The sequence below is a fragment of the Zonotrichia leucophrys genome, chromosome 1 (genome assembly GCF_028769735.1).
Source record: "Zonotrichia leucophrys gambelii isolate GWCS_2022_RI chromosome 1, RI_Zleu_2.0, whole genome shotgun sequence".
Taxonomy (NCBI): Eukaryota; Metazoa; Chordata; class Aves; order Passeriformes; family Passerellidae; genus Zonotrichia; species Zonotrichia leucophrys.
The window spans coordinates 79645994-79673052 of record NC_088169.1 but is presented as its reverse complement, the minus strand read 5'-3'; the positions used below and the strand labels follow the sequence as shown (position 1 = coordinate 79673052).

Genomic DNA, 27059 nt, shown 5'->3' with positions numbered 1-27059 from the left:
CCTTCCAATGAGGGGATGGGGGCATGCCAGAGGACAACAGCTACCTTCAGCAAACATGTCAGAGAGCAAAGTTATACTGTTACTTCTCTCTTCTTAATAAAAGAAATAATCAAGGATTTGTATGCAAAATCACCTTTTTATTGCCACTTACACAGTTTCAAATATTGAACATTCAGATAAGCAACTGTGTTTATGTAGTTTGTTATTAGTTACTTCACCAAAATCTGGCAGAATCTCCCTGTCCAAATTCTGTACGATTCCATCCAGCAGGTCCTGAAGTATTCACTTTGCATGTTGGTATCTTGCACCAAAAAGAAATTCTTTTTGAGTGAACTATATAGTGGTTGATGAAAAAATTATTACACAATGTAGGCTCTCACAATGTCACATTTTTTTGCAAAATAATTTGAAGATTCCAAGTAAGACTTCTTTTATTCAAAAAATAAATATATCCTTTCTGAATCAAAGCACTTCATATGACATTAAGTACAAAGAAGAAATGTACTTCTTTGGAAATTCTGAAATAGACATACAAGAGCTCATGGGAGCAACATTATCCGTAACAGTGATAAAAGCTGAAAGCTGATTTTTTACAAATTTATAGCAGAACACGATTTTCTTTTACAATATAGAGCTTCAAACAGCTTTAAGAAAAACACCATTTTTAAAAGTCTGAAAGGCACATAACTGGACCATAAAACGTACTAGCACATTCACTAATATGTTTTATGTTACATTCCTAAAGAGAATCTGTGGGACTCTAGCCAAGAGAAAGACTGAAAATACCAGCAAGATCCTTTGCAAAGTACTAAAAGAGTGGCAGAGAGTTCCTTTTGGCTCTTGGTAAAATTAATATCCCAAAGCTAGAGAGTCTGAAAAGCTGCATCATTCAGTTGTATTGGGACGAGTGGCTACATAGACAAACACAACAATCAGCAGTACTACGACAGCCAGTGTGGGAAGCACCACCGTGGTGATCTGCTGCCGGGCCTCTTGCATTGCCTGTTTTCTCTCCTTTTTATCTTTGGAGGTCTCTTTCTTAGGTTTTCCTCTAAGCTGCCTCATCCTCTTCTTTGGATCTTTTTTTTGCTTAAGTGTGGGACCAAAGGGAGTGGAACAGCAGAAGATTGTCCAAGGTCTTTTGAAACAAGATGCTGAAGAATTCCTTTTCTGTTGAGTGCTTGGCTATGCAAGAAACTGCAAAAGAAAGAAAACAATTCTTTTGAGCAAGATCTACACATACTGCAATCCTTAAAAACATTTGCAGCTCCCTTGGTAAACCTTTCATCCAATGGACACCAACGCAGCTTATCTCAAGGAAACAGAATCATGGACTTCAGCTCATCCACACAACACTTTCCCCATAAAAACCAGAGCAGTTCATCATGGTGTGTATCGGTCCAAGGACCCTGAACTTGTATTGTACTCTGTTAAGCCAGAAACAAAGCCCAGCACCATACATTTTATCCTCCAAAGCAAAGAAGGTAATACAGCTAAAGACTTAATGAAAATAATCTGAATTAGTCTTGCATGAACACAGGTTCCAGCTGCCCTCGGAGGAGAGGGAGGAGGCTCCTGCTCAGGGGCTGTGGCGCCCTCAAACCTGCAGAACAAGGAGGGGCAAGCACACACCCTGCCACAAGCCTTTATCATCCACAACAGGTATTTACTGGCATAAAGGATACTCCAACAGGAAGGAATAGGGAGAAAGAGCTGCTTAATTTAATATTTCTGGTTGTGCTGCCACACAACAAAGTCTAAATCATAACATGACTCAGTGCTGTCACACTTATTGCAGCTGTCATTGACAATTGAAAAGAAGCCCAAGCGATAATGAGTCTGCTAACAAACCACTGGTGTAGACAAGCAGTCATCAATAAAGTAGAATTTAGTGGTTCTGAAGTATCTCCTAGACAATTTTTAAATACAGAAGTATCTACAAAGGGAGTTTAACAGAAACACAGCATGGTGTGAAAGCCTCTCTGAAATGAGAGTTAGTAGGGGCTTAGTATTTCCATACCCAAAATTATTTTGCCCCTGATTGCACAGCGAGGGTGGATGCCAGCCATTGGTTATATTCTTCTCCACCACATCCCCCAGTTCTGCCATGGCACAACAGCTGGACACAGGCCACACATAAATAAACACAGATTTGGAAGGTAAAAATTACTGGTATCAAATACTGAGTTGAATTGAAGTACATGATGTATTCAGGTTTTTCCATCACTCTAATATACTCAGAATAAAATGTATGTAGAAATTAGTGGGTTACTGCAACTTCCTTTTTTCTTTCCCTCTTCTTTAAATGAAAATATAAGGATGATTTTAATGTGCTGCTGTAGATGAGCAGCATATGTCAACAAGCAAAGGTGCAAAGCTCAGTTCAGCCCAGACACGATTTCCTCTTGATTTGTCATCTCTGGTTGATGATACAATTTGTCTTATGTTTTTCAAAAAACTAGAGGTTTCACTGAGAGTGAGATGCTTTATTTTGGTGTTGCCACTCAATCTCACTCATCAGCCTCATCACAAAAGCACAACAGAGCTAAAAACATTCAAACACTCACATACAGAACAAGAATCCTCACCTGGAGGTTATGTGCAGCTACAAAGGACTTTTCATCCTTCCTCACAGGTAACAACCTGCCTGCTGCGAATCTCATCCAGACAATTACTTCGCACCATTTAAGGTACAATGTGGAATAACTCTGGTAAACTTGGACTGATAGAAGTGACCAGACTATCACAGCAAGCCTGTGGTACCAGAAAACCAGCAACAAGGCAAAGACTCAATACTTCTGGCTTTATATGGTCCATCCTGGATGCAATCTAAACAAATAAACAAAACCAAAACAACCATAAAAAACTTCACTCCCAACAAAAAAAAGGCTCAAGCGTGATGAGATCTCAGTGTTCAGCTGGATTTGTCAATTTTATATTCTCTGCCTCTCCATCTTTCAGGAAGTTGTTTTCTGATCATAAACTTAGCAAGTTCAGCTTACAGTCTGAGGCAAACCCTTCATTTTGGTTTTGATAGAGCACAAAAAGAGAATTTTGGTGTCTAAGATATTTTTCAAAGAGGAAACAATAAAATTTAAGTCTTAAAAAGAATAATTTCCTTCTGCATAATGCAACATTAGAATCAAAACATGTAACAGATTTAGAGACCAGAAGTGCTCAATGAACTTCACAGTAGAGAGGTAAACAGGAGCTAGATGGCACAACTACACACAACACCCTGTTCCCATCTTTAAATCAAATGGGCTATGTAATTTCTAAACTTCCATAATTTTCTTCTCAGCAAATCTTCAACTCTCCCTGACTCAGGGTGAAGCTTTTGATATATACCACGTGCAAGCCATGGGTTTCTGGTTTGGTGGTGTTATCACTTCCCTAATTCCTGAATTTCCTCTGGGGCAAAACAAATTTTTTACCCCTTCCATTTCCATTCCCGCTCCTCCTCTGCTCACAAGATTTATTACCAATCTCTAGAAAAACTATTATGCAAAATAAAGTTTTACCTTTGTCCTTTGGGATAATTAGCCAACCAGAGCCTTTCAGGCTGTATTTTGGTAATATTTTCTGTTTCCACTGTTAATGTACGTCTGTGGATTTTGTATCTGGATTACCACAAGACCCAAGAAGTGATGGACACAAAAGCCTCTGGGACTTTCTGTGCACCACAGTAACAAAGATGAGCTGCCATGAAACCAATCTCTCTAACAATAAATATATGCCTTGCTCTGTGCAGCACCACTTACTACCCAGACACTAGAAACATCAGGATGGTTTTTTAAAGTCTCTTTTGAACGAATATTTCATTCTGAAGCAGAATTATACCAAGTTAATTACATACACTGGCTAACATCTGACAGCTTAGAACAGCAAGCCTTCCTGCAAACGTCAGCACCTCTTGAATTGCAAGCTGACACTCTGCAGTTTGGGAGGCTGGCATCAATCTCCAAATACATATCCCGTAGACTGGATAGTGTTCCTTGGCTTTGCTACTGGCAGAGGTGGACTCACACAGAAACTGACCCAGAGTTTTCAGAGAAATGAGCCTTAGGGTTCATCTTAACTGAACCATAACATGGACATGGTGAATCTCTGCAAGTTGCTGCCAGAGTCCTGCTGCCATCAGGTGCCCAGCTGTGACTGCCAGGATTGGACAGTTGCTGCAGGAGACAACACTTTCCCATAGGAAAAGTCCAGCATGTTGTAGATTCTGCTATGTTCATCCTGGAATGAAACAGTGCTGAAAAACTAGTGCTCAGCTGGATACGAATTAACTCTACAGCCCACATTGTACAAGCACATTCAGAGTGCTTTACACTGCCAAGCCTCTTACCAGTCCCTGTGGACTTCACTGACTACTAAAAATTATGGGCAGAAAGAAACAGATCCATAAAGCACATCAATGCAGTGACAGGGGCAGGATTACAACATTAGGGTCTTGTTCCCTGTGGCGTGCACAGTCCATGAGAACAAATGATCTGACTTTACTGAGCTACATCCTCCCTCAGCCAGCAACCACCCTGCTTGTGCTCTGGGAAGGCTGAATGCCAGTGAAGAGAGGAAGGAAGTAATACAGCACTGGGATGGGTGTAATTAACAGTCTCATTAGCACTGCTCATTTAAAACATCTCAGAGCAAGCCACTATCAAAAGGTCAAAGAGAAAGTGTTGTCCCACAGGCACCTCAGTCTTGTGCAGACCCAAACCTTGCTGCAGAAGAACTGGAAGCTCACCTTTCCTCCTGAGACAGAAGCTGAGTCTCCTTTCCATGCCAGTCTCCCCTGAACAGGGGAGGGCTCTCTGCCACAGGCTGCACACATCCCATCCTCCTAAGGCTGCTTCCCATGGGTATTAACTGCTCAACTGGCCCAAACATCGGGCAAGGGGGAAAGGGATCACCCAACTGGTCCAACTACTCCCTTAACTGGAAAGCCAGCAACTCCCTCAGCAGGGACACAAGCAGAACATCCACAGAAGGGATTAACCCTCTAGCAAAAGTGGCACACAACAATAGTCCACAACAATATTACAGTAGCCTGGCACAAGCCAGACATGGTAACTTCACCTTACTTTTATCAATTTTGAAATTTAAAATTCAATAATAAAATTGTAAGGGGTGATGAGGTTATTTTTAAGTTCACTATAGCAAAGTTTCCCCCAAAAGCAGAACCCTGCTGGCTAGAAAGAAGCAATCTTGATTGCCAAGTCAAGACAATGAGTGTTGACTTGGTAAAGTTGTTTGAAATGCCCATCTCACAAAGCCTACCCCAGCTTGATACTGAAGAGCTAAGGTTTCCAGGAGAAAAAAAACAGCAAAAAAGTTCAGGCTATGGAGAAGAAACCTAAAGATAACATTCTTCATCGTTCTTCATTGTTCATCCTTCTTCAACATAACACAAATTCACTAATTTAGTATTCCGGGTTGCTTACTACAGCAATTACATTCCTCTTTGCCTATCATCAGCATTGCTTTTTATATACAAAAGTGTTCTTCATTCTGTCTTCTGGGTTGAGTTACTCTGAACTGTCTCTGCAGAACTAATGCCAAAACCCAAAAACAAAAATTGGTGGACTGAGTCACTGAAGTCACTCATACCAATTCTGAAGTACTTGACAGCATCTTAGACCAAGTCAATTGTGGCTAAGCTGGGACAATTTTATACCAGAATGCTGTAGTGGAACCTGACTGATATCCTTCCAAATATACCAACAATCTTCCAACCACATCTATGTCAGTCTGTCATCTCCTTTTTTTGGTAAAATTAACCCTGAGCTTCAGTAATCTGCAGTTAAAAGCTCCTCACACCACACAAGGCTATTCCTGTGAGTCTTGAATGGCAGCCTCAACTCAGGCTAGACCATTACTCATGGAGTACTGAAAATTTGCATGTGCAACACATGCACAAAAGATTTTGTTTATCTGCACTTGGGGTAATTGCATGTCTCAATGTCTAAAGAACTTTATTATCACCAACCCTACAGCATGAATGCATTAACCATGTTAAACTGACTAATTTTTCTACAAATCCAAAATTACAAATGTATGCAAGCCAATTTGGCTGAACCTGGCTTCATGATCCTGCTACTGACACTGCAACATTCCTGGAACAGCAAAACAACTTGAAATTCAAACAAATAATCTGACAGGAATTAATTTTTATAATTTAAATTTTCCCTTGGGGTATGGATGTTACTGAGACATTAAAAATAAAATCAAACAACAAACCAGCAGGCAATCTGGACACAAAGTATTCAGACTGCCTGCCAGCAGTTGGAAAAAGGGACACAAGACATCTAAGCAGACAATACTCTTCATCTTATTTGAGCATTAAAAAGCCCCCAAACTAGTAGTACCCAATCACCAAGACACACCAGCATCAGAGTTGAGAAGAAGCCAAACCAACAAACTTATCAGCTTGTTACTTATGTTTGCTGCCGGGCTGATTACTTCAGGGTCATGCAGCCAGAGGTGCTGCATGGAGGCTGGAAGAGTCATTGGGGCCAAGAGCTGGAAAGAGGAGGTACCTACTCCAAGGGCAAGAGGAATCCTGGCCAGCAGGGAACCACTGCTCAGCACTGTGTGGCCATTAAAACAGGAGCACTCCTCATCCTCATGACAAAGACCATCCCTGCCATCAGAGAAACAGGACTGTTCCTTGAGTGCTGCCGAAGCCCAGGCCATGGCGCAGCATCCTCTCCTTGCACAGTCCCAGCAGAACAGACACGGGGGCTCTGTGCAGCCAGAACAGCAGTGCAGGGCCCCCTACACACAAAGCTTCAATCCACCTTAGCTCATGGAACTTCAGCTCCCTGCAGCCGAGGCACTGACTGCTGCAAAGGGACAGCAGCTTCTGGCAGAGCAGAAGGAACCCTGACATGCTGCCCCACCCAGCATGGCGAGCCCAAAACCCACAGGTTAGCTGAAGAAATATCATTCTTATTTCCATCCTTAACAAAAGTGTGGTTTAAGCAACAGAGACACTTCATTTCCTAGCTTTGAAACCAGGCAAACGTTTTGAGGTTTTGTAATGAATAACTGAACTGCATGTAACACTGTTACACAAACCATGGGTACTGTTTAATAAAGGACAAGTCTTATTTTAGGCTACCCCACAGAATCACAGAATTACACAATCAGCTGGACTGGAATGGGCCTCTGGGATCATCAAGTCCAACCTGGGACCAGACATCACCATGTCAAATAGACCATAGCACTAAGTGCCACATCCAGTCTTATCTTAAACCCCTCCAGGGACTCCACCTTCCTGGGCAGCCCATTCTAAAGTCTGATCACCCCTTCTGTGAAGAAACTCTTCCTACTGTCCAACCTGAACCTCCCCTGGTGCAGCTTAACACAGTGTCCTCTTGTCCTGTCACTGTCACTAATTGGGAGAAGACCACAACTTCTTTTTAGGTAGTTGTAGGGAGTGATAAGGTCACCCCTGAGCCTCCTCTTCTCCAGGCTTCTTCTCCATGGAACACATATTAATTTTTTTACCATTACTTCATAACTGATTTTACCTTGAGGTGACACACCACATTTTGGATGGGGAATTTTCCTTCCTGAAACTCTAAGGTCTGGCCATTGCAGGAACAGTATCAGCAAGGTCCCCACTTTCTAAGGTGATTTGACCAGACTGGACATGCAGCTAAATAGGAATGTGAAAAGCATTCCAGTAGGAGTCTGGAACAGATGTACAAGCAGGAACACTGGTGCATGGAACTCTAGATGAGGTCTCCAGGGAGTTCAGTACACAGCCTTTCTATCCACTGAGGTCCAACTCCATTTTAGTTCACATTTTAGTTCTGGCAGATAGGTAAAAAGTAACAACCCTTCCATCTTCTCTGGAGAACATGTTCATCACTTAGTGTGGCTGTTACCCAGGTAGAACTTGGAGCAGCACTTGGGCCAGTTTGGAATTCATCTCCCACACAGAGACAGAAGCTAAATCTGCCCGTGTTTGTGTCAGACCCATTAGGCACCCAGTGCCTTGCAAGCTTGGCTCTATGGAGGAAGATTTTCGGGGAGAAAAAAAGACAAAAAAGCTTGACTTTAACAGTTTTTAGGCAACTGCAGTAGTAAATGTCCAATAGTATTTCCATCACATTCAGGCACAATTATTACACTTAATTTTTGACACTAAAAGTAAAATTATAGTTTAAAAACAAATTTTTCATTATTTGACTGGTTCTGTGTAATCACTTCTGTGAGTGACAGAGCAAAGATTCGCCGAAGTGACTAGGAGTTCTGACCCCTAAAGTCTGGGCCTGCCCAAAGGATTAGCAAAACCCTTCAATTCTAGTCACATCCTCCATCCCTCTCCCAAACCTCCCCAGACAACCCACTCTAAACAACACAAAAGCAGTTCCATGGCCAAGTGAATATTCCAGCTACAGGACAGCTTCTTATGGTACTGGAACACAGTTCTGTGCAACCACTAAAGAGGGGAACTTATTATCAATTGCATAAAAGCCCCAATTTTTAATTTGTACAAGCCATCTCCTAATAAAACAAGCAATGACTGCAGCAACAGCCAAAAAAATAACTTTCCCTCTCCATGATCAAAATGCTCTGGGTCACGCATTCCTTCTAAACCGAAGCTGCACAGCAGAATTGATGCATACCTGAAGATAATGCTTGCAATGCTAAATTTGGGGTCCTCTCTTTCAGTGACACTGTCATGATTTCAGAGTCTGCTAAAGATGAAGAAAAGCATTAAGAGAAAAATTTTTGCTCTGTGAAAAATGGATTTTCACGTTACAGCATGAGGCCAATTCCTAATATCATAAAATTTTACCTCAGTCTATTTGACTGTAGCAAGGAATTACAATTAGCAAATGAAAAGAACCCTGTTTTCAAGGGTGAAAGCTTTTAATTATACACAGAGCAATATGGAACTATTAAGATTCTGTTTGAAGTCAGTTTAACATTATTTTTTAGTGAGAGGTGGTGGCTTTTTTTCTAAAGCTGAATTGACCCATCATTACTGCAACATCACATTTACTGTAAATGCAGCTTTGAGAGTCTCCAAACTATTCACAGCATTTGGAAAATGAAAGCCATCACTGAATGCTGCCAGAAAGTCAGAGAGAGCAAGGCCGCCAAAGCAGAAAGCTATTTCTGTATGATTCTCACAATTCTAAGGACTTGGGTATAGCAAGCAATCTCCAGTAGAAACAAAGAGCTGCAGATCTCTGCATTTGGGAGGTGTTGTTAAACAGAGGCCAGGTGACCTGCAGTGCCGTCCTATCTGCCCTGAACGCAGCAAAGAAACCGAGCAGAATGCAATTAAAACAAAATAAATAAATAGGCAAGTTCTTTTGCTTCATGAACAGGTGGATAAATAACCCGTATTTTTCCTGGTAGAGAACCAACATCTAGATGACTTTTGCAACAGGCAGTCCAATGAAGAAATACAACTAATGTTTACTGAAAACACAAGAAAAATAAACAAGTAATTTCTGCCACTGCATGAATTACATTCCATGGGGAGGCTGTAAAAGAAGAGCTTGGCATTCTGTATCTCCACAGCTACAGATGATCTTGCACATAAATGCAGTAAACCACATCGTCTAGCATATGACTTGGTATTATGTGTTTGCTCAGCTGTTTTCACAAAAGGTAATTTTCTCAGCTGTTCCTGACAAGGCTCCTTTGGATACAAAACATTTATCTTTCCAGTATATTTACATAAATTCAGTCAGTTTGTAAACAGCTAGACTAAATAAATAATAACCTAGTCACTGGTGTCAGAGATTCTCAAAATTTAAGTGCTGCTTTCCCAGACCAACCTCTGGCATCTGCCAGAAGGGGCAGCAACAGGGACCTGGTGTGAAAACAATGTTTCTGTTTTCCAGTTCAGCTGTGTCAGCCCACCCAGACCTCAAGTGTCACTGCTCACACCTCAAGCTGAACTGTCACCAGAGGGTAGCAGCGCTCATCTCCTGAAATGACGACGACCTGGATGGGAAACACACTTTTCCTACATGAGATCTGGTTGTTGCTTCCCCTGTTCAAACCAAGGGGTTCCCAGCACAGTCACTCTTTGTGAGACAGCGTCACTATAAACGCCTTTGAGACAGATCCCCAAGGCATGTGCCAGGCACAATGCCAGCAAGTCTGAAGCCTGATGTTACAGTTTCCTAATGCAAACAGGAGAGTTGAGGGACTGTCACTGCTTTTCATTACAATTCTACTGTCTTCAAAACTCTGGCACTGAAAATTCATTGCAGGCTAAAGATTAGCAGGCAGAAAAATCCTTGCCCACAGCAAGCAAGGATGGAATGTTAAATCGAAAACCAGAGAAACCACAGAGGCAAGAGCTGAGCCTGGGCAGCAGGGGTGTGTGTGTGTGTGTGTACACCTGTGTGTGCATTGGAGAGGGGAAGGATGCAGCATGACTGACAGAAGAGAAAAGCTAGAAGAACAGTACAAGATAGCACAAATCTAGAACATCCAGAAATGTGTACTTCCTGACCACAACGTGTGTATGCTGGATCAGAACTATTTGTGAAACAGTTTCGTCAGAAGGCACAAAGGGAAATCTTGCTCTTCTAGCTCAAACATACAGAAATATCTGGCACAGGAATATGCAAGATGGATGTGCACACATCTGGGCTCCTGAAATCCCCCAGACAGTCCCACAGGGGAAAATGGACAGCACTGCACTGACAAAAGCACTTACCAATTTATTCTATACAGTATCTTAGAGGTATTCACAGATTTAAAGCAAGCCTGATGCAATGTCAGAACACAGTGAATGAGGGATTCAGATCTCAAACTCATCCCTTTTGGGGCTTGTCTGAAGTTCTGGTTTTTCAAGCTTTTCTTGGCACAGATAGTTTTCCAGTAGGAGGCTAAGGAAAGACTGCTGGCAACCTGCCTGTCTCTCCTGCTTCTACATGTGACAGGGAAAGACTGCATGACTCTGGAGAGTAACTAAATCACACAGAAATCAACCCAAATACAATCTATGAAGTGGGTACCTGTTACTCCCCTCCTCACTCACTTTTCCTAGCTTTATTTTAGAGCTTATGCAGTGCTGCCATTTGGCAGATTTCACTCCCACCTTTGCTGCTTTCTACACAATCACTTCATCTGGATAATCAAGTTATCAGTGAATGAAATAAAAGCTTCCATCTTACACTGGATGAGTGCTACAGTTTTAGGCTAGAGCTCTTCCTCCAGCAGCCAGAAATCTACACCTTTCCCAAATTCATTTCAGTTACAGAAACATTCTCAACATCAGTGTGAAAACAATGCAATCAGGACACCTTTTTTTTGAAGAGGGGTGAGGGCAGGAAAGATAAGAACTGAGATTTGCAGCACAGGATGGGTGGGGAAGTTTTTCTTCCTACTACTGGTCTCAGTAAAATCTCATTCTGTTTACTCCCCAGCTTAAACCTGAAGTCTTATTACATTTCACTAAACAATCCCACATTATAATAAAGCAGCAGGCTTTCCTGCCATGATTGATAGACTCTATGCAATTATTTAAGGGGAAGGCACATAATTACATACAGCTGGATTAGGCTGATCAAATCCCTGTTAGTGTCTGTCAATATACACATAATAAGACAGCGTGACATTAATGTAAACTAATTTAAATGCAGAAAGTTTAATTAAGACTTAATAAAATTACAAACAGAAAGAAGAAGGTTTTGCACATTCTAACCAAAGGGAATTGCTCGGCAAAGCCACCCTATAAACACAAACCTGTTTTGCCTGATCAGCTCTGCAACACAGATTCTTGCACCACCTATTTATTTATATATATTCTTGCTTACAGTTCTACTGCCAAGACTTTCCCCCATCTCAAAACTTAGGAACCAAAAGCAAATGCTGTGGAGCCATGTGTGTAACAGAGTCCATTCTGAACAAGCCCAGATTGTCAGAGAAGGATGTCTCAAGTTCCTCTAAACACCCAGCACGCAACTATTGATCAGTACCACAGTTCAACATAGTACAGTACAAGTGACCTCCTTTAAAAGCACTTACCAAGACCAAAACATCACCTCCCCCTAATGCAACACTAGTCACATTCACCCCTCTCTTTTAGTCCTGTACAGCCTCCTTTTCCACTCAGGTTGTTTTTAAAGCAATCTGCTACATTCACAGCGTCATTCTCAGTCACCAGTGCTACAGGATACTGGATTAACCACAGTAAGCTTAGTGCAAGACTAAGCTTCACTCCCTGCTGCATTGTTCCAAGGGTAGTCAGGCCTGTGCACTGCCTTAGTTGTATTTTCCTGCAACTCCTGAGGAAGTGGTTGCAATGATTTCCTAATGACAGCTAAAACACACTGAATGCTTGGTATTGCACACCAGCCCTTTGTGTAAGCCCACGCATGCAGGGCCAGGGAGATCTGGGTATGGATGCCAGAAGTCCAGTTGTCTACACATGTTCCCTTTCCCCCTTCACTCAAGAAAATTTCCAACCAAGATGCCCTTGCTGTTTCTGTGCCAGCATTTTCCAAGACAGTGACCGAACAGGAAGGGTGCAAGAGCAAGTGTGCCACTGCAGACCTTTCTTCCACCATCAAGGATGAATGTGCTTTGTTACTAAAGAGTAGGATAGCAGATATTACACACAGCAATTCGCTCCTCCCCAACACGCTTATGCTAAGATTTCCTGGTATGCTCCCTGCCAAATGAAATCAATTTGAGTTTTTTGTTCAAGAAAAAACCATTACAGATTTTGATCTATTTTTATTAGTCTGCCAGTTGAGCCTGTTGCTCTGATCTGGTTTACTTGACGATACCTTAGCTGCTATGCTCAGCCACTTCTCTGCAGAGGCCCTACAGTATTTCACAAATATTAGAAAGTTCTGAATAAGACACAGGGTCCTCACCATGGCCTTATCCAAAAAGGCCACAAAAATTCTGAACGAGTCCATTTCACAACATGAACATTTCCTGTAGAATTAGGTCTTGTCAGATGGGGGAAGAGGAAGAGGGAAACAAGGAAAAACCTGAGAAATGTAAGTGCTAGAAAGGATTACAGTGCAATCTCCTGGAAAATATATTAAAACTCAATACCTATTAAAACTGATGAAAAAAATCAAGCCCTCCTGTGTTCAATCACATCCCTCCAAAGCTCTTGGCCAACCTCTCCATGTTAGAGACAAATCACTGCTAGATAACCTTTTCTGAACAAGTCTATCACTTACTCTAGTTTATGTTCTGTTTCCTTTGGCAGCACAGCTATTTAAGTCATCCTTCTAATCCAGAGCCTATGGTAATTTTTCTTTTCTGTTCTAGGGCAATTCTTCAAAGCATCATAAAGGCAAATTTAATAAGCAGCTCAATTTGTATTGCTTTCTATTTATAATACTGCAAGCACCTGCTGCTGCTGAGATCTTAGCACATATCTGTCTTACTCTGCATAGACTGATTGGGATTAATCTTAATAGTTTCATATTTTAAAGCAATGTCAAGAAATATTGCCGCAAGCTGCTGGGTGGATTGGTTGGGGTGTTGCTTTTTTAGTAGGTTTGGTGTTTGTTTGTTTTTTTTTCCTTTAGTTTAGTGATTTTTGTTTGGGATTTTAAAATTCTTACTGTGGTACCCTATTTCTATTGTGGTACCCCCCTATATTTATTAAGATACTGCTGGCCAGCTCTTAAAAATACAACTCATTTTTCTTCCTTGTTTAAACCAGCCACATTTGATGTGCGTATTATATATATATATATATAAATATTTATCATTTTACAGGAGTACTCAATAGATCCCTCTTGTCAATTAAGAGCAGGCACTCAACAATCAAACCAAGTTACTCCTGGAACCCCAACACTGGAAGTCAGCACTGGAGCTCATGGATGGTTTTGGGAGCTGTGCATGTGCAGGGAATGGGTGCTCAAAGGTTCCTGCCATGATCCAGTACGTGAAGGGTTTGAATCACGTATTATTTGACCTTCTCTCAAAAGAGGGATATATTAGTTTTTAATCTTATCCAAGTGCTTGCAAACACCAAGTGACAGCTAAAGCTACACAGTACAGGAGTTAAGTCCTATGTCTGACCTTTCAAGAGGGGCTGAGGAATCATGTCCTCAGGCACATCTTCCACAGAGTCTGTCTTCCACAGCTTACAGACAGAATATTAATGGCTGCACCCTCGGCTGTGGACATCCTGGTATCTACAACATCAACACCAACTGCTCTTGCTGTTATTTCATTTGACAAGATGACAGATAGGAAGTTTAATGCAGTGGGGGGAGAGGAAGAAAAAAGTTACGATGTAGCGCAAGTAGGTGAGCAAGACAACAAAGCCCAGACAGAAAGCGCAGGAGAGCCCCCTTAGTGTGCAGGAAAAAAAAGAGACAAAATGATAACAAAGACAAACTAGCACACAGAAGGAAAGCTGCATGGAAGTAAAATAAAGTCTGAAAGAAGTGGATGGAAGAGCCCATCCATCAGAGAAGACCAACATCAGTGATGGTCTCACTTCTGCACTGTGTGTCTGCTTTTAGAGGCTGACAGCTGAGGTTTCTACTTCTCATCCATCTCCTGCCTACGTATTTAGGCATGATGGAGCAGCCTCCTCCACAAGCAGTTGGGAGACCTCATGGAAGACTTCACAGGATACTCTGCAGACAATTTAATCTCAAGAGTGACTCTCATTCCCATAAACTCCTACTCCAGAGGGGCTGTGCTTTTGGACTCCCTGCAGTATATAATATGGGCTTTATAAGGTAGGATTTTAAGTATTCCCATTAAAAACACACCTCTTTACCAACAAAATAGAGTTTGATTGCTGTTTTTATTCACCCCAATCAATGCAACATTGTTGTTAAGTTCATGACAAAAGCATGCTCATGAATATGTAAAACAAAGTTTCCAAAACTGCTTTTAACTGCATTTGTTGGAAAATTAGGCAAATGGAAAGGCTCAGAGACAGAAAACATCATTGCAAGACAATCAGTAGTATGCTCTCCTCTTACTTATCAACAACAAAAGCCAATACAGACATTATCTTGGGAATCCATGGATTTTTACATTTTCTCTTAACATGACAATACAGATTCCCTCAGAAAATAAACGAGGCAGAGGGAGATCTTGCATGTCATTTATAAAGAAGAAATGCCATTTATCTTTCAGCTTCTGGCTGTGGATTCCAAATTACTGTCCCAAAACATCTGTAACCTTCATGTGTTCTCATCTTCTTTCACAATTACTTCTTATCATGTGCAGAGGTCTTGAACTTTTGCAACAGCTACACTGAGTAAATCAGCTATAAACAGACATGCTATTGATACTCCAAGCCAACAGCTAATCATGATTTCTAGTCTTTCAAGCAAATAGGACAACTTAAAATGGCAAACATTGCTCTATCTACTCATCCATAAATTAGGAGTGACAATTGCAGATTATTACTCATTCACTCAGAGCGTTTGTTTGGCCCTGAGAGAACTGGCTTTATTCCAAGAGCTGGCAAACACTGGTTAATATACATGTAAATGTTTTATTTCTCTTGGAATAGGCAATTTCACAAAATGAAATACCGAATTAAAGATGACCTCAGTTCTTCTGCTGATGCCTGTCTTGGTTGCTGTGCTGCTGGAAGCCTTTGCAAGCTTTTTTCCACACCAAGTCAACAGGGAAAAAGGCACCTTTTCTTTTCAAAGTGAGACAATTTCACTGTGGAAACATGAAAGCTTTTATATAAATATTAATCACCACATTTGTCCTGGAGTTAAGTGGATGGAGACTGGTTTATATAAGGTTGCAGTACTGACTCGGAAATAGTGAGTGAGATGTACTGAAATGGTTCTGCAAATACTGCTCCAAATAAGCTGTTCCTCTATACAAGAACTGTGGTGCAAGGAGTAGATTAGTGACCCCAATATTTAATCTGAGGGTACTATAAAATAGCACTTCACTCCTGAGAGTGAAGAAGGGGAATTTCATCCTTTGAATTTCTGGTGAAGTGTAAAGAAAAGGAAAATGTTAATTTCCTCCAAAACTGCAACTAATTTGAATGGGGAAGAATAGACAAGACTAAGAAAAGTAATGGAGGCTCAACACAGTGGGAGGAATAAACCAAATATCTGAGCAGAAAACCCGGCAGTGGTTTAACAGAGCCTCTTACAACCAGACCAAAACCGAAATATTCTAAATAATACCAAGTGTACTGTACCCATTCTTCTGAGCATGGATCTCCAAAACCCAAGAGAATCAACAAACATGCTCTGTGCACTTCAAGATGAGGACAGGATACGCCACCTCCAGTCTCAGGTGGACTCTGAGAACCATCTTTTTCCTACAAAGGGCTGGAGGTACCAGATCTGCTTACTCCTCCTATGACAGAGTCCATCAGCCATTGCTTACCCCTCTTTCCCCCACAGAGAAGTGAGATTTCATTTCACAAATCAACCGAGATTTGAAACTAGAACTACAACGTGCAAAGCAGATTTCTGAGAAGGGGAAGAGAGAAGCATAACCTCTTATCTACTGTGCTGTACCCACAGGTATCACCTCACTTTCCTTGAGGGCACATTGAAGTTTCAATCAGCTGAGGATGCTAAAAACAGTTCAAAATTGTTCATAAACCTAAACAGAAACGACACAGTATTAATATATTTCACACCACCAAGTATAGAATTAAATACAAAATAAGGTACAAAGCATGGCTGAGATCACAGTAACTTGATGGAGTCCACAAGCAGAAAGCACACAACAATTAAGAACACCCCAACTATCAAGACGGCTGCAGTCTAAATTCACCTCCTCCTGGTAAAAGGAATAGAAGATGAACAAACATTGATGGGAAGGAACTACCAACAGATGACACCTTCAAAAGATTCAGGACTATATTTATGTGGCAAGAGCTGATGAAAAGTTCAGTACCCATTTGGCAACTCATCTTGATTGCTATTGCAGTGCTCCACAGGTTTCAGCCAGGTCTCTCCATGGACATGAACACCTATAGATACAGAAGGGCCACCAGATCTGTATTTTCTGGAGATAAATACATCAAAAACTGCAGACATTAGAATGCGCTCTTTCACATTCTGCATTTTAACAGGAAAACAATTTAGACTTTACAGGCTACTACATTAACTAAAGCTGCTTTTGAAATATTTTCCATTATTTCTTCCCAAAATGATATGTTTCTTTTTTTTCTCACCTGTAGAAAACTACTGCTGGAGCAAGCACACTAACTAGTACTTGACATTACTTTGAAACTTGAACCTAATGCTGCACTTTTCCATGCTGCTTCCACACAAAGCACACTCTCCCCGCTCTTGTGTGCTACTGCTTACATGGCACCTGGAGATCTCACAAGGAAACCTGCAGGAACAAAGGGCAACACAACAGAACACGACAGTGCCGGCCTCGGCTCTGAAGAGGATTTTAAAATTTATAACAAGGTCTCACTCGGCTGCTCTGTGTTCTTCGTGGCTGAAATGAATGCACAAGTCAGGCGGAGCTGCAAGAGAGGCGCCTATAAAAGGTGACAGCACTATTACCAGATAAGCCAGCAGTTAGACATCACTGATTACCACGCTGGACAGAGATTTTAACTCACCCAGAGAGCAGACAGCTAATCGGATTTCTTAATGGGCTTCTCTCAGTTTCACTGGGGCTGATGCATGCTGCATACAGGATTTGGAAGGAGATTTTCCCCTGAATAGCACATACTGATTTACTACAGCATTCTGTTACCATCTTGCCTTACGCTTATATAAAATAAGAGATGGAAGTTACATGAACAGTCATTAAGAAGTTGTTAATCATTACACTCAAGCCATGCCAGGGCAGCAACAAAGCTGACCTCTTGAATAAATTGAGCTTGGATACAGGTAACATTGATTTTCCTAAAGAGGTTTCATTACTTAACTCTAGAATTGTGATTTCTTTTGAGAGTACGAAGTTAAGAGCTAACCCACTATTTACTATTTATTTTCTGCCAAAGAGAAACCAGCCCATTTTAAATGTAGACAATACGATAGATCTCCCTCCCTTTCACTGTTCTCTCCCCTCTGAGAAAAACTCAATTTCACAGGACTTCAAACTTCAAGGAGGAGAGGAGGAACCCAGAAAAAAACCAAAACATAAAAACCTTTAAAAAAACCCAGTTCATCTTTATTCTACAAGCTTTTCCTCCAGAACTGAAAATCCAATGTGTATTTTTTCCCAACTACTTTTATCACTGTATTGTTCTTAAAGCTTTCCTAGAAATTATGGTTTTTTAGCACCCAAGTGAACAACTTTATTTTGATGAAGGGATAGGGACTGTTTGGAGCCCAGTCAGTTAAAAGGCACAAGATAAACATCTTGATATGCAACACAATACTGAGCCTTTCTGCTGTATTTTCTCCTTTCCAACTCATCCTGGTTTTGTTTTTAAACAGGTATCAGAATCAACCAGGTAACTATTACAAGCTATACCATTAAATCGAAGAGTTTCCTCTTCACCTCCTTCAAGCATGATACAGATCATCCATAAAAACAAAGTGATCTGAGTTCCCCATTTCCCACAGGTGTGCTAGAGTGCTCACTCAACCACGGCAGTTATGTCCGTGGCAAATGGAGTGTGTTACGGACTTGGGGTTTCCTAACTTTCTGAAATTACTGTTTTGACTTACTCACATCTTTGAGAATGCAAAACTTACTTAAATCTTAGAAAAAGATCTAGGAAAAAAACGAAGGAAGAGACAAAGTTTTTCAGAAAAGAAAAAAATATACAAAACCTCCAGAACACACATCTTTGTTAACAAGGGGCAATTTCTTACTCTCCTGTTTTGAGAGCCTTGCCTCTTTCATACTTAAGCAACGTTTTCCCAAAGCATCCCTGCTTGCATTCATTTGGAACTTTTATGTAAACAACATTGAAATACGCGGAAAGCCAAAAAAGGATATTAAATCACAGGATATATACATCCCAGAACCTTCTATGCATCTTTTTTAAGAGAAGAATAACAAAAAAAATTGGACATGAAAAAGAAATAACAGGAGGCAAGAACGTGGAACATGAAAGGTTTTTTGCTTAAGGTCCCTCATGTCTTAAGAATTTACTAAAAGATGATGTTAGAGCATCACCCTGAATTTCAGCGAATTGCTTCTGAGATGGCTTCTGTTGCAGCAGCTTTTGCTGGAATATTTCCCTCTGGCTGTCAGCCAAATCTTTGCCATGCTGATGCCAAATAAACTGATACCCAATTTCAAGGACAGATGCTGTTGTGTTGACACATAATTGATACGTTTATATTCAGCGCTCCCTGGAATTCTGAAACACTTTATTCACAAGAAACGCAACTGACAGCAGAATTCAAAGGGACTTGCACATAGCACTGCACTGCTGGTATTGTCAGCCTGGAAGGAAGAGATTGCCAACTGTCCAGGATGGTCAGGAATAATGGAGACCAAAAATTTTCCAAGGGAAAGGAAAATATGGAGAGATACGGCCCACCAGTAAAGGTTAACCTGCTCAACTAGAAACCTACATGCCCAGAGAAACAGGAAATCTGGAAGTTTTCAACACAAGTCACATATCCCTTTCCTGCAGAGTTTCTGACTGCGTAGGAGATGGAAGTCGGAGAAACAACACAGCATTGAATAACAAATATGTCCATAATCTTCTTTTCTCTTTGACTTCCTTGGTTTCCTAGGCAGGAAACATATTAGCAACTGTTAAAAAAATATTTACCAAAGGTGTGTTTCAAAGAAAACATTATATACCCTGATCCTTGCATGTTCACTCTCCTGTGGACAATTTGTAATAAACTTTCATAAACAGCATTTATTTTGGAAAGCAACTATATTCCCTTCTTCTTTGCATCCACTGTCATGCTTACAGGAAAAAAAATGCCAATGATAATACAATATATGCCTACAACCTGAGGGTTTTTTTTTTTGTTTTGGTAACAGTGTAACATTATTTTCACACAATGAATAAAAACATGGGTGGAAAAATTCAGCAAAAGGTTTGTACCCACTCATTTCACAAGAAAAAAAAAAAACAGCAAAAATAAAATTTGGCATAATGTAAAAGAGCAAGTAAATGCCAGTGGCAAAGTTTTCAGTCATTTATGCAGATAATATATGCTGTCCACTACATGCAGTATACTCCACCATGATGCCTGTTTTTAATTAATATAAGGTTAAGCTTAAGAATACTTCTGAATTGCACTATATGGGGATTATCAAATACACTTGAAGTTTGCAGATAGAACTTACTGAATACATATTTTGTTGACAGTTTCTTAAACAGTGTTTCACAGCACTGATCACAGCCCAGAAAGCTTCTGCAGTGTGGTACACTTCTGCTGCTTGAGAGGCCTTATCTAGGTCTCAGATATTGTCTGAACTTCTCCACCAGTACCACAGGAAAGATTTCTTCTTCCAGTCAACTCTTTTCTTTCCACTGTATGAAAAAGGGACTGATGTTAATTCTTCAGACTTTGCACACTGCAGCTCTTTCCTTTAATTCTTCCTCTCCTGTGCTTCTAAGGGTTGCTAAGGGCAAAACTGTCACAAGACCTCTCTTCATACTGAATTTCTCCTTCAGGAGTGCCCAGCACAGAGAATACAGATGAAGTTTTACAAGGGCAAAATGCATTTATCATCAAAGTTCCTATCTCTCAAACCCCCAAATTTTCCAGTTAGTTCAGCAACACAGAATATATACAATATCCAGGTTTATATCCTTGCAAAAGCACAAAGTACTTGAAGAGGTCAAGGAAGTGCATTAAGCAGAAAAGCTTTAGGGGCCAGAGGTTCTTTTTTCACTGTTTGGCAAGGCATTAGGAAAAAAAAACCCAAAACAATTTTTCCCAAAACATATCCAGAAGTTAAAAGTCAAGCAGCAATTGCACAGGTACTTTCTTTCCAAAACACCTCAAAATAACCAACTTAAAAAAACAAAATACCACAGAACAAAAAATTTAAAAAGTCCACCCCAAAGAAATCACATCCCTACCCAAACCACACAGAAATTTTTTCAGTCACAAAGGATAGCTGGGCCTAACCTCCCACTGGCATTTGGGCATTTCAGGAACATAATAGAGAATCATAAAATGGTTTGGTTTGGTTTGGTTTGGAAGGAACCTTAAAGATCATCTTGCTCCAAAGAGAACTCGAAAAAACCAGCTAAGCCAGCTGTCAACAGCTTTGATTTACCAGAAGCAGACATGGGGTGTGACAGGGTGCTACACCATAGGCAGACCCATCCTCCTCACTCCTGTTCAGGGGAATCAGATGCAAAGCAGCTCCAGATGCTGTGCCTAAGCCAAAGAAGGCCATTCCCTCAGCGCTGCATTTTACACTGAGCACAGCACGGAAATAACAAAGCTCAAAGGCTCACACAGAACATCCTGCTCCTGTCTAATTACTTGGGAGGGTGTGCAGAAAAATGCAGGTGAGGCTGCAAGGCACTGTACAGCTACACTGTGTGTGCGTTAGGATGGTGTGCTTTGTTCAGGAGGAGATCAGTGCTAAGATGCACAAACCAACTCGAATATTTCTACTTGTTACTGAATTTGCTCCAAAGATTTATTCCTACAGCTCTTTTGGGGTGCTTGAAAACCCTCCCTGCTCCTCCTTAAGCACATACTAAAGTCAATACTTTTTTTTTTTAATACAACATCATATTCAATAGTAATAGCCCATCCTGTTATTAACAAAGGCCAGAATTTAAAAAGTCAAATGGATTCTCACTCCTACTTCTACTATTGGCTTGTGTATTTTGTTGTGTTTGGACACAGAAAAGAAAGGTTTCACTTCCTCCCAACTCAGGAAGGCAGTGCTATAGCTGGAAGACATGGGAAGAAAATGATTGTATACAAATATTTCTGTTTCTCTTCCTCAATTTATAATGCAATTTAAAAGAAAAGCAAAACTGTGTTTGATGGACATTATTGTACAATGAGTTTAACATGCTAAGTAAATTATCAATAGAAAGAACTAAGTCATGTTCAACTTTTAAAAGTGTAAGAGATTTAGCAATTGTTCAGGCAATCAGATTTCAGATCAAATCTTACTTTTACAGACACCATTTCCTGTACTCTTAAGCATTTATCTTACAACTGTGGGAAAGACTTAAACAATGCAGGGAAACTGTTTGCTCTGCAGACTGAAATAATAATTCAGCAGCAAGAACCAGCATCAAGACTTTTGAGTAATGGCATCAAACCCTAACATTAAGGCAAAAAGTTGGCATGCAGCATTTTCCTCTATGCTAAAGTACTGCATCACAAATAACTCTAAGGCTCCAAGCCTTCAAATGTACTTCACAGGTTATAACAGTATAAACACAAGCCTCTCCTGCAACAGTTATGAATTCAGAAAACTCAGGTTTTTCTGATGCTGTGCAGCATTAACACCTAAACCTCTCAAGCCACTTCAGACACATTTATCCTGCAGTTTTTGTCCTAAATTATGCTAGAGTTTAGCTGTATGTTCTTCCATTCAAAGTAGGCTGTGAAGGTTGAGTTGATGGCCAGAGCCAGCACAGTAAGTGCACAGGTCTTTAAGCAGAGCCGAATGTGCAAAGACAACTAACCACAGATGAACTTCCTGAGCCTTTTTGTGGCATGACTGCAGACTCAGAGCCATATTTTACACCGGCACCAGTAAGACTAATAAAAGGCTCTGGGTTCTCTTATCTTATTTGTATCATGAGAGCCACGTACCTAATCTGTGTTTGAGGGTGCACTTTTGTAACTGAAAAATCCATCCTGCAGCTTCCTTCCTTTTGTTATGCTTCTAGCTGGGTGCCAAAGTCAAAGATCTATCCTGATGCAACGATGCTACTGACATATAACTACCAGTAAGCAGCCATGCTAAGAACAAACACTTGAGAGGCAGAGCACCACAGTGAATTTTGGTAACAAATTTATGTAACACACTTCCCCCTCCAGACCTGACACTAAGCACTGTACCACGGTCTCCTTTCGAAATATACAAGCAAAGCCAAGGTGTCAAACCAAACTGACACTGGGTGAAAAAGCAGTGAGACCAATTTATAAACCAAAAGCAGACTGAGAACAAAAAGGGATATACACCCTGAGTATATCCAAACCCTGATTATCCATACCTCTAGCATGATACAAAGCCCAAAATCAACATGACCTGAAAACAAGGGTTTTATGCTTAGCAGCTAATAAGGCTTGAGAAGCCTTATTAGAGACCCTTCTCAAAAGAACCTGTCTGAAGGCAGATGGTACTTGGAGTGTTAAAGCCCACCAAGCCATCTCCTCTCATTTAACCTTTTTTTCCCCGAGTTTACCATCATGTAAACATAACTCTTCAACTCTTTAACTGTAGTGCATCTTTATACTTCATAATTTTTTTTAGATCAGTTTATGGGGAAAAAAAAAACAAAACAACAAAAAAAATCACAGCTGTACCAAGGCAGGATACAGTCACAATCAAAATGGATTTGGTTTCTTACTGCCAGAGTCTAAGGAGTTCCCATATAAGTAAACATAAGGCCACATCATTCAGCACTCTCCCTCACCACACCAGCTCATTTCAGCCTGAAAAAGTCATTTGTGCCTGCAGCAGGGCAGGCCACACTGCTACTCTTCATGTGACAAAGACACAAACACATTGGTTTAGGCAGAAGCAGCTTTTGCACTGATGTTGCTCTTTATTTTCCACTCTTTTTGTGAAATACAGAGACAATTTCTGAGCAAAGTCTTTCAGGAAAGAGCTTTACTCAAAATCACTAGTCCTCTGTCTAGCACAATAAGAGCACAGAATGTAAATTAGTTTCAATAAAAGCAGCTGGCAATCAATAAGAAAGGGCTGGTCTCTAAGAGTAAAACCAGTTCCTCTAAGGATAAGAGTTAAAAGGAGAAAAATGTAAGAAGATGAATAAAGGAAGAATAAATGTAAACAACATAGGTTGTGCACAGGAGAAAAATCAACAATGCAATTTAAAAAAAATCAGAGAAACTGTCAAAGGACAGCTTGGGTAAATAGGAAAGAAAAATACCCGTGCAAATAAGAGGACCACAAGAAAAAGTCTAATGGAAAACATGGGCAATCCAAACAAGATAAAATAAAAATCATGAAAGGGATCAGAAAAGAGGTTAGCTGGCACTAAGGCTCAGGGCACCAGTCACGAGTTCACATTCTAGCCTGGTTCACAGGCTTTGCTAAGTCCAATAATGAGTTTCAGCATTCCTGCTTCCACGCATCAGGCTGTTTCACAAAACCTTGTAAACCTGTCTCTTCTGACCCTCTGCTGTAACACAGAAAGTCGATACCCACCTGAGCAGATGAGAACCCACCCACTCTGCATGCAGCCAGACTCCTCTGCTGTGTCCCTTTACCTTCCTGTCCACAGGCACCTGCAGTGGACTGGGAAAAGCCCAGCATTATTGTTATTACCTATTTAAAGAAAAAACAAAAATCCAAACACTCAAGACTGACACTTTCACTGAATTTCCATATTATTGTGTCTCATTTTTGTAAGTCAGAGACTGCATTATGGTCACAGAAGAAGCTCTTACAGACAGGGGAAAATACAAGCGTGGCTCTGTTATCAACCTGCACTCAAGAGAAACCTAACAGCCAAGTGCTGTGCATGCAGCAAAAGTCAGTGTCACAAATCTCTTACCCTCCATCTTCCACCTACAAATCCAGCCCAAATTTCTGGTTTTATCAACATCTCCCACTGAACCTTGGTTAAGGTGGAAGTAAGGTCCCTATCTTGCACATGCCTTTAATACAGCTATGAGCAAACAGGAAGGCAGGCAGGTACTCAGCAGCTTTTACCCCCAGAAAATCTCACCACAAAACTACACAATGTAACTCCTGTGGCCCCAAGAATGCCGCCCCTGTCAATGAAGTAGCTACTTAAACAGCACACATAAATTGCAAAAAATGGTGTTTTCTACACTCACCGGAAACTGCAGCGGGAAGTTCACTGCACTGCACACTCTTTCATTTACATGAAGTTTTCACCAGCATACTGCTGGACTCAAAAGATAACCCTTCTGACAAGTTGCTCACATATTTAAAATTATGCTTGTACTTTCAGAACTTTAATGCAAAGTCATTTGATTGGGGTATGCCCTACCTTTTGAGAAATTCTACAAGATTTCTAATGACAACAGTGGTCAGAAACTTCTGGGTACACAGAATCCCAAAAGCTCACACTTTTAAGAAAGTAAGAAGTGAGTAACTTCTTTGCATCTAAAATGAGTGTACAATACAACAAATAAAGAAGGATAAAGAAGACTGAAAAAAACCTCATCCTGAAACTAAACCAGTGACAACAAAACAGAGCAAAAGACAACAGAGATAATATTATGACACATTCTCATCCACTCAAGATACATATGTGCTCAAAGGGCTCACAAATTTCTCACCTCTGTCTGCTTCCCCCATTCATTATACAAAGCCTGATTCCTCTCTTACCTACAGTAATTATTTTATGGTTTGTCTTAACAAGTAAAAATATCTTTCTCAAAAAACCCAAACAAGCAACCAGAAGGAAAAAAAAAAAAAAAAAAGGGGGCTGGGGGAGGTGGTCTGCACTGTTGCAGGATTCTACATCTACAACTTCATGGCCTGTAGCTACTGATAAAACAATTACAGCATTTTAACAGCACATTTCCCCAAGATGGTGAGCAGTTAAAACCTTTATATACTGAAAGAGATGCCCTTCCATATTTGCATGGCCTATCAGCCACAAACAGGATTAAGAGCTCAGCAAATCCTCACACAAGCCACATCTGTCCACATAACTCTTTCCCACAATGAGCAGAAAGGAAGGTAACTCCTCAGCTGTATTCAGGACTTACTGGGAAGCTGTTACTGCTATAACTTTTAAAAAATTAAAAAAAAAAAACAACAAAAACCAAAAGAAACCAAAAGAGAAGCAACCCAAAACAGCATCACGTACACCTCAGGATCTTTCACCCTCTAGAGAACAGTCTCACCTGGTTACACAACGTGTGGACTTACAGCCCTGCCACTGCTCTGGTGGCCCTGTAAAGCCATCGGCCTTGGAGATCTCCAGAGAAGACAACAGGCAAGATCTCTTTCCGGATAATTTCTCTAAGCATTTTCATAATGAATCAAAAACTAGAGAAATCTGTATTGGCATGCAGCACAAATTCCTACTGCATGTCACGGATGTCAATCCACCCAGGGATGCTTCTTGCAGTTCACGATGCAGAGATAAGTATGGAGACAGAGATCATTTTATTCTGAAGCACCTGGACCTGAATGAGATCTCAGGTCCATTCTCAAAGGGCTCAGATGGCTTTGGGAGCAGCTGAAGCACATCTGTAGCAGTAAAAGCAAAGCCCAGCCCAGCTTAGCAGAGAGAATTCGTGGTCAGTTCCCTCAAAGATAGCACCGCAAAAGATCAATGTATCTCTCTGAGCACAGCCCCCATGACAGCAGTGCTGCCTGCTGAATCAGGACCCATCTCCTGTGACTTCCTGCAGGAGTTCATTCAGCTTCTCCCCACCACTGCTTCTTGGTGGAACACCACCATTGGGACAAGCCTTGCTGGTCTTCAAAGTAACAGGAAAGGGAGAAAGATGATGGAGAAGGAAAATTGGTGAAAACAAACAAGGAAACTGCATTGCATTACACACTGCCATCATCAAATATATCTACCATCCAATAAGATAGGTCGCATCACCTAATCAGAACATGTATCTTTTATATGTACATATACACATACACCAATATATATATGTATGCAAAAGCATTTCTGTCGTTATTTAATGCATAGAAAAACATGATTCGATTTTTAAAAAATATTGACATTATTTTGCTAGCATACAGATCTAGTAGCAACACGTGAGCACACAGTCCACTCTCTCGCTGCTACTGCACCCACACCCCTCTCCAAACAAGCAGCAATGAGCTAGGGAGCATCCCTGAGAGTTGTCACCTCACACAGGCCCATGTCCACCCCACACTCTGGGGGAGCTACAAAGCTCAGACGGTGTTCCACAGACAGGAGGTGTGGGTGTGCAGCCACTACTGAACATTTGATGTTCACTGGTTTGAACACCAACCAGTCCCATCAGACTGTGAACACCAATCATACCCCAAAAAGGTGCAATGTGTGC

General features: G+C 40.9%; 1 protein-coding gene across 5 annotated transcripts in view; it reads right to left on the bottom strand.

Annotated features, from left to right (window-relative positions):
* Positions 1-116: 116 nt before the first annotated feature.
* SMCO4 (single-pass membrane protein with coiled-coil domains 4) overlaps positions 117-27059 on the bottom strand; it is a 28615-nt gene continuing 1672 nt past the window's right edge. For 2 of the 5 annotated variants that reach the window (XM_064734516.1, XM_064734604.1), the window contains exons 2-3: positions 2589-2829; positions 117-1197 (exon numbers count right to left, since the gene is read on the bottom strand). In XM_064734516.1, coding sequence (XP_064590586.1) covers positions 886-1065 — 180 coding nt within the window. In that variant the 5' untranslated portion in view covers positions 1066-1197; positions 2589-2829 and the 3' untranslated portion in view covers positions 117-885. Of the gene's footprint in view, positions 1198-2588; positions 2830-20202; positions 20384-27059 lie in introns of those variants that run through there. The other 3 variants (XM_064734685.1, XM_064734429.1, XR_010442972.1) reach the window with 2 other exon arrangements.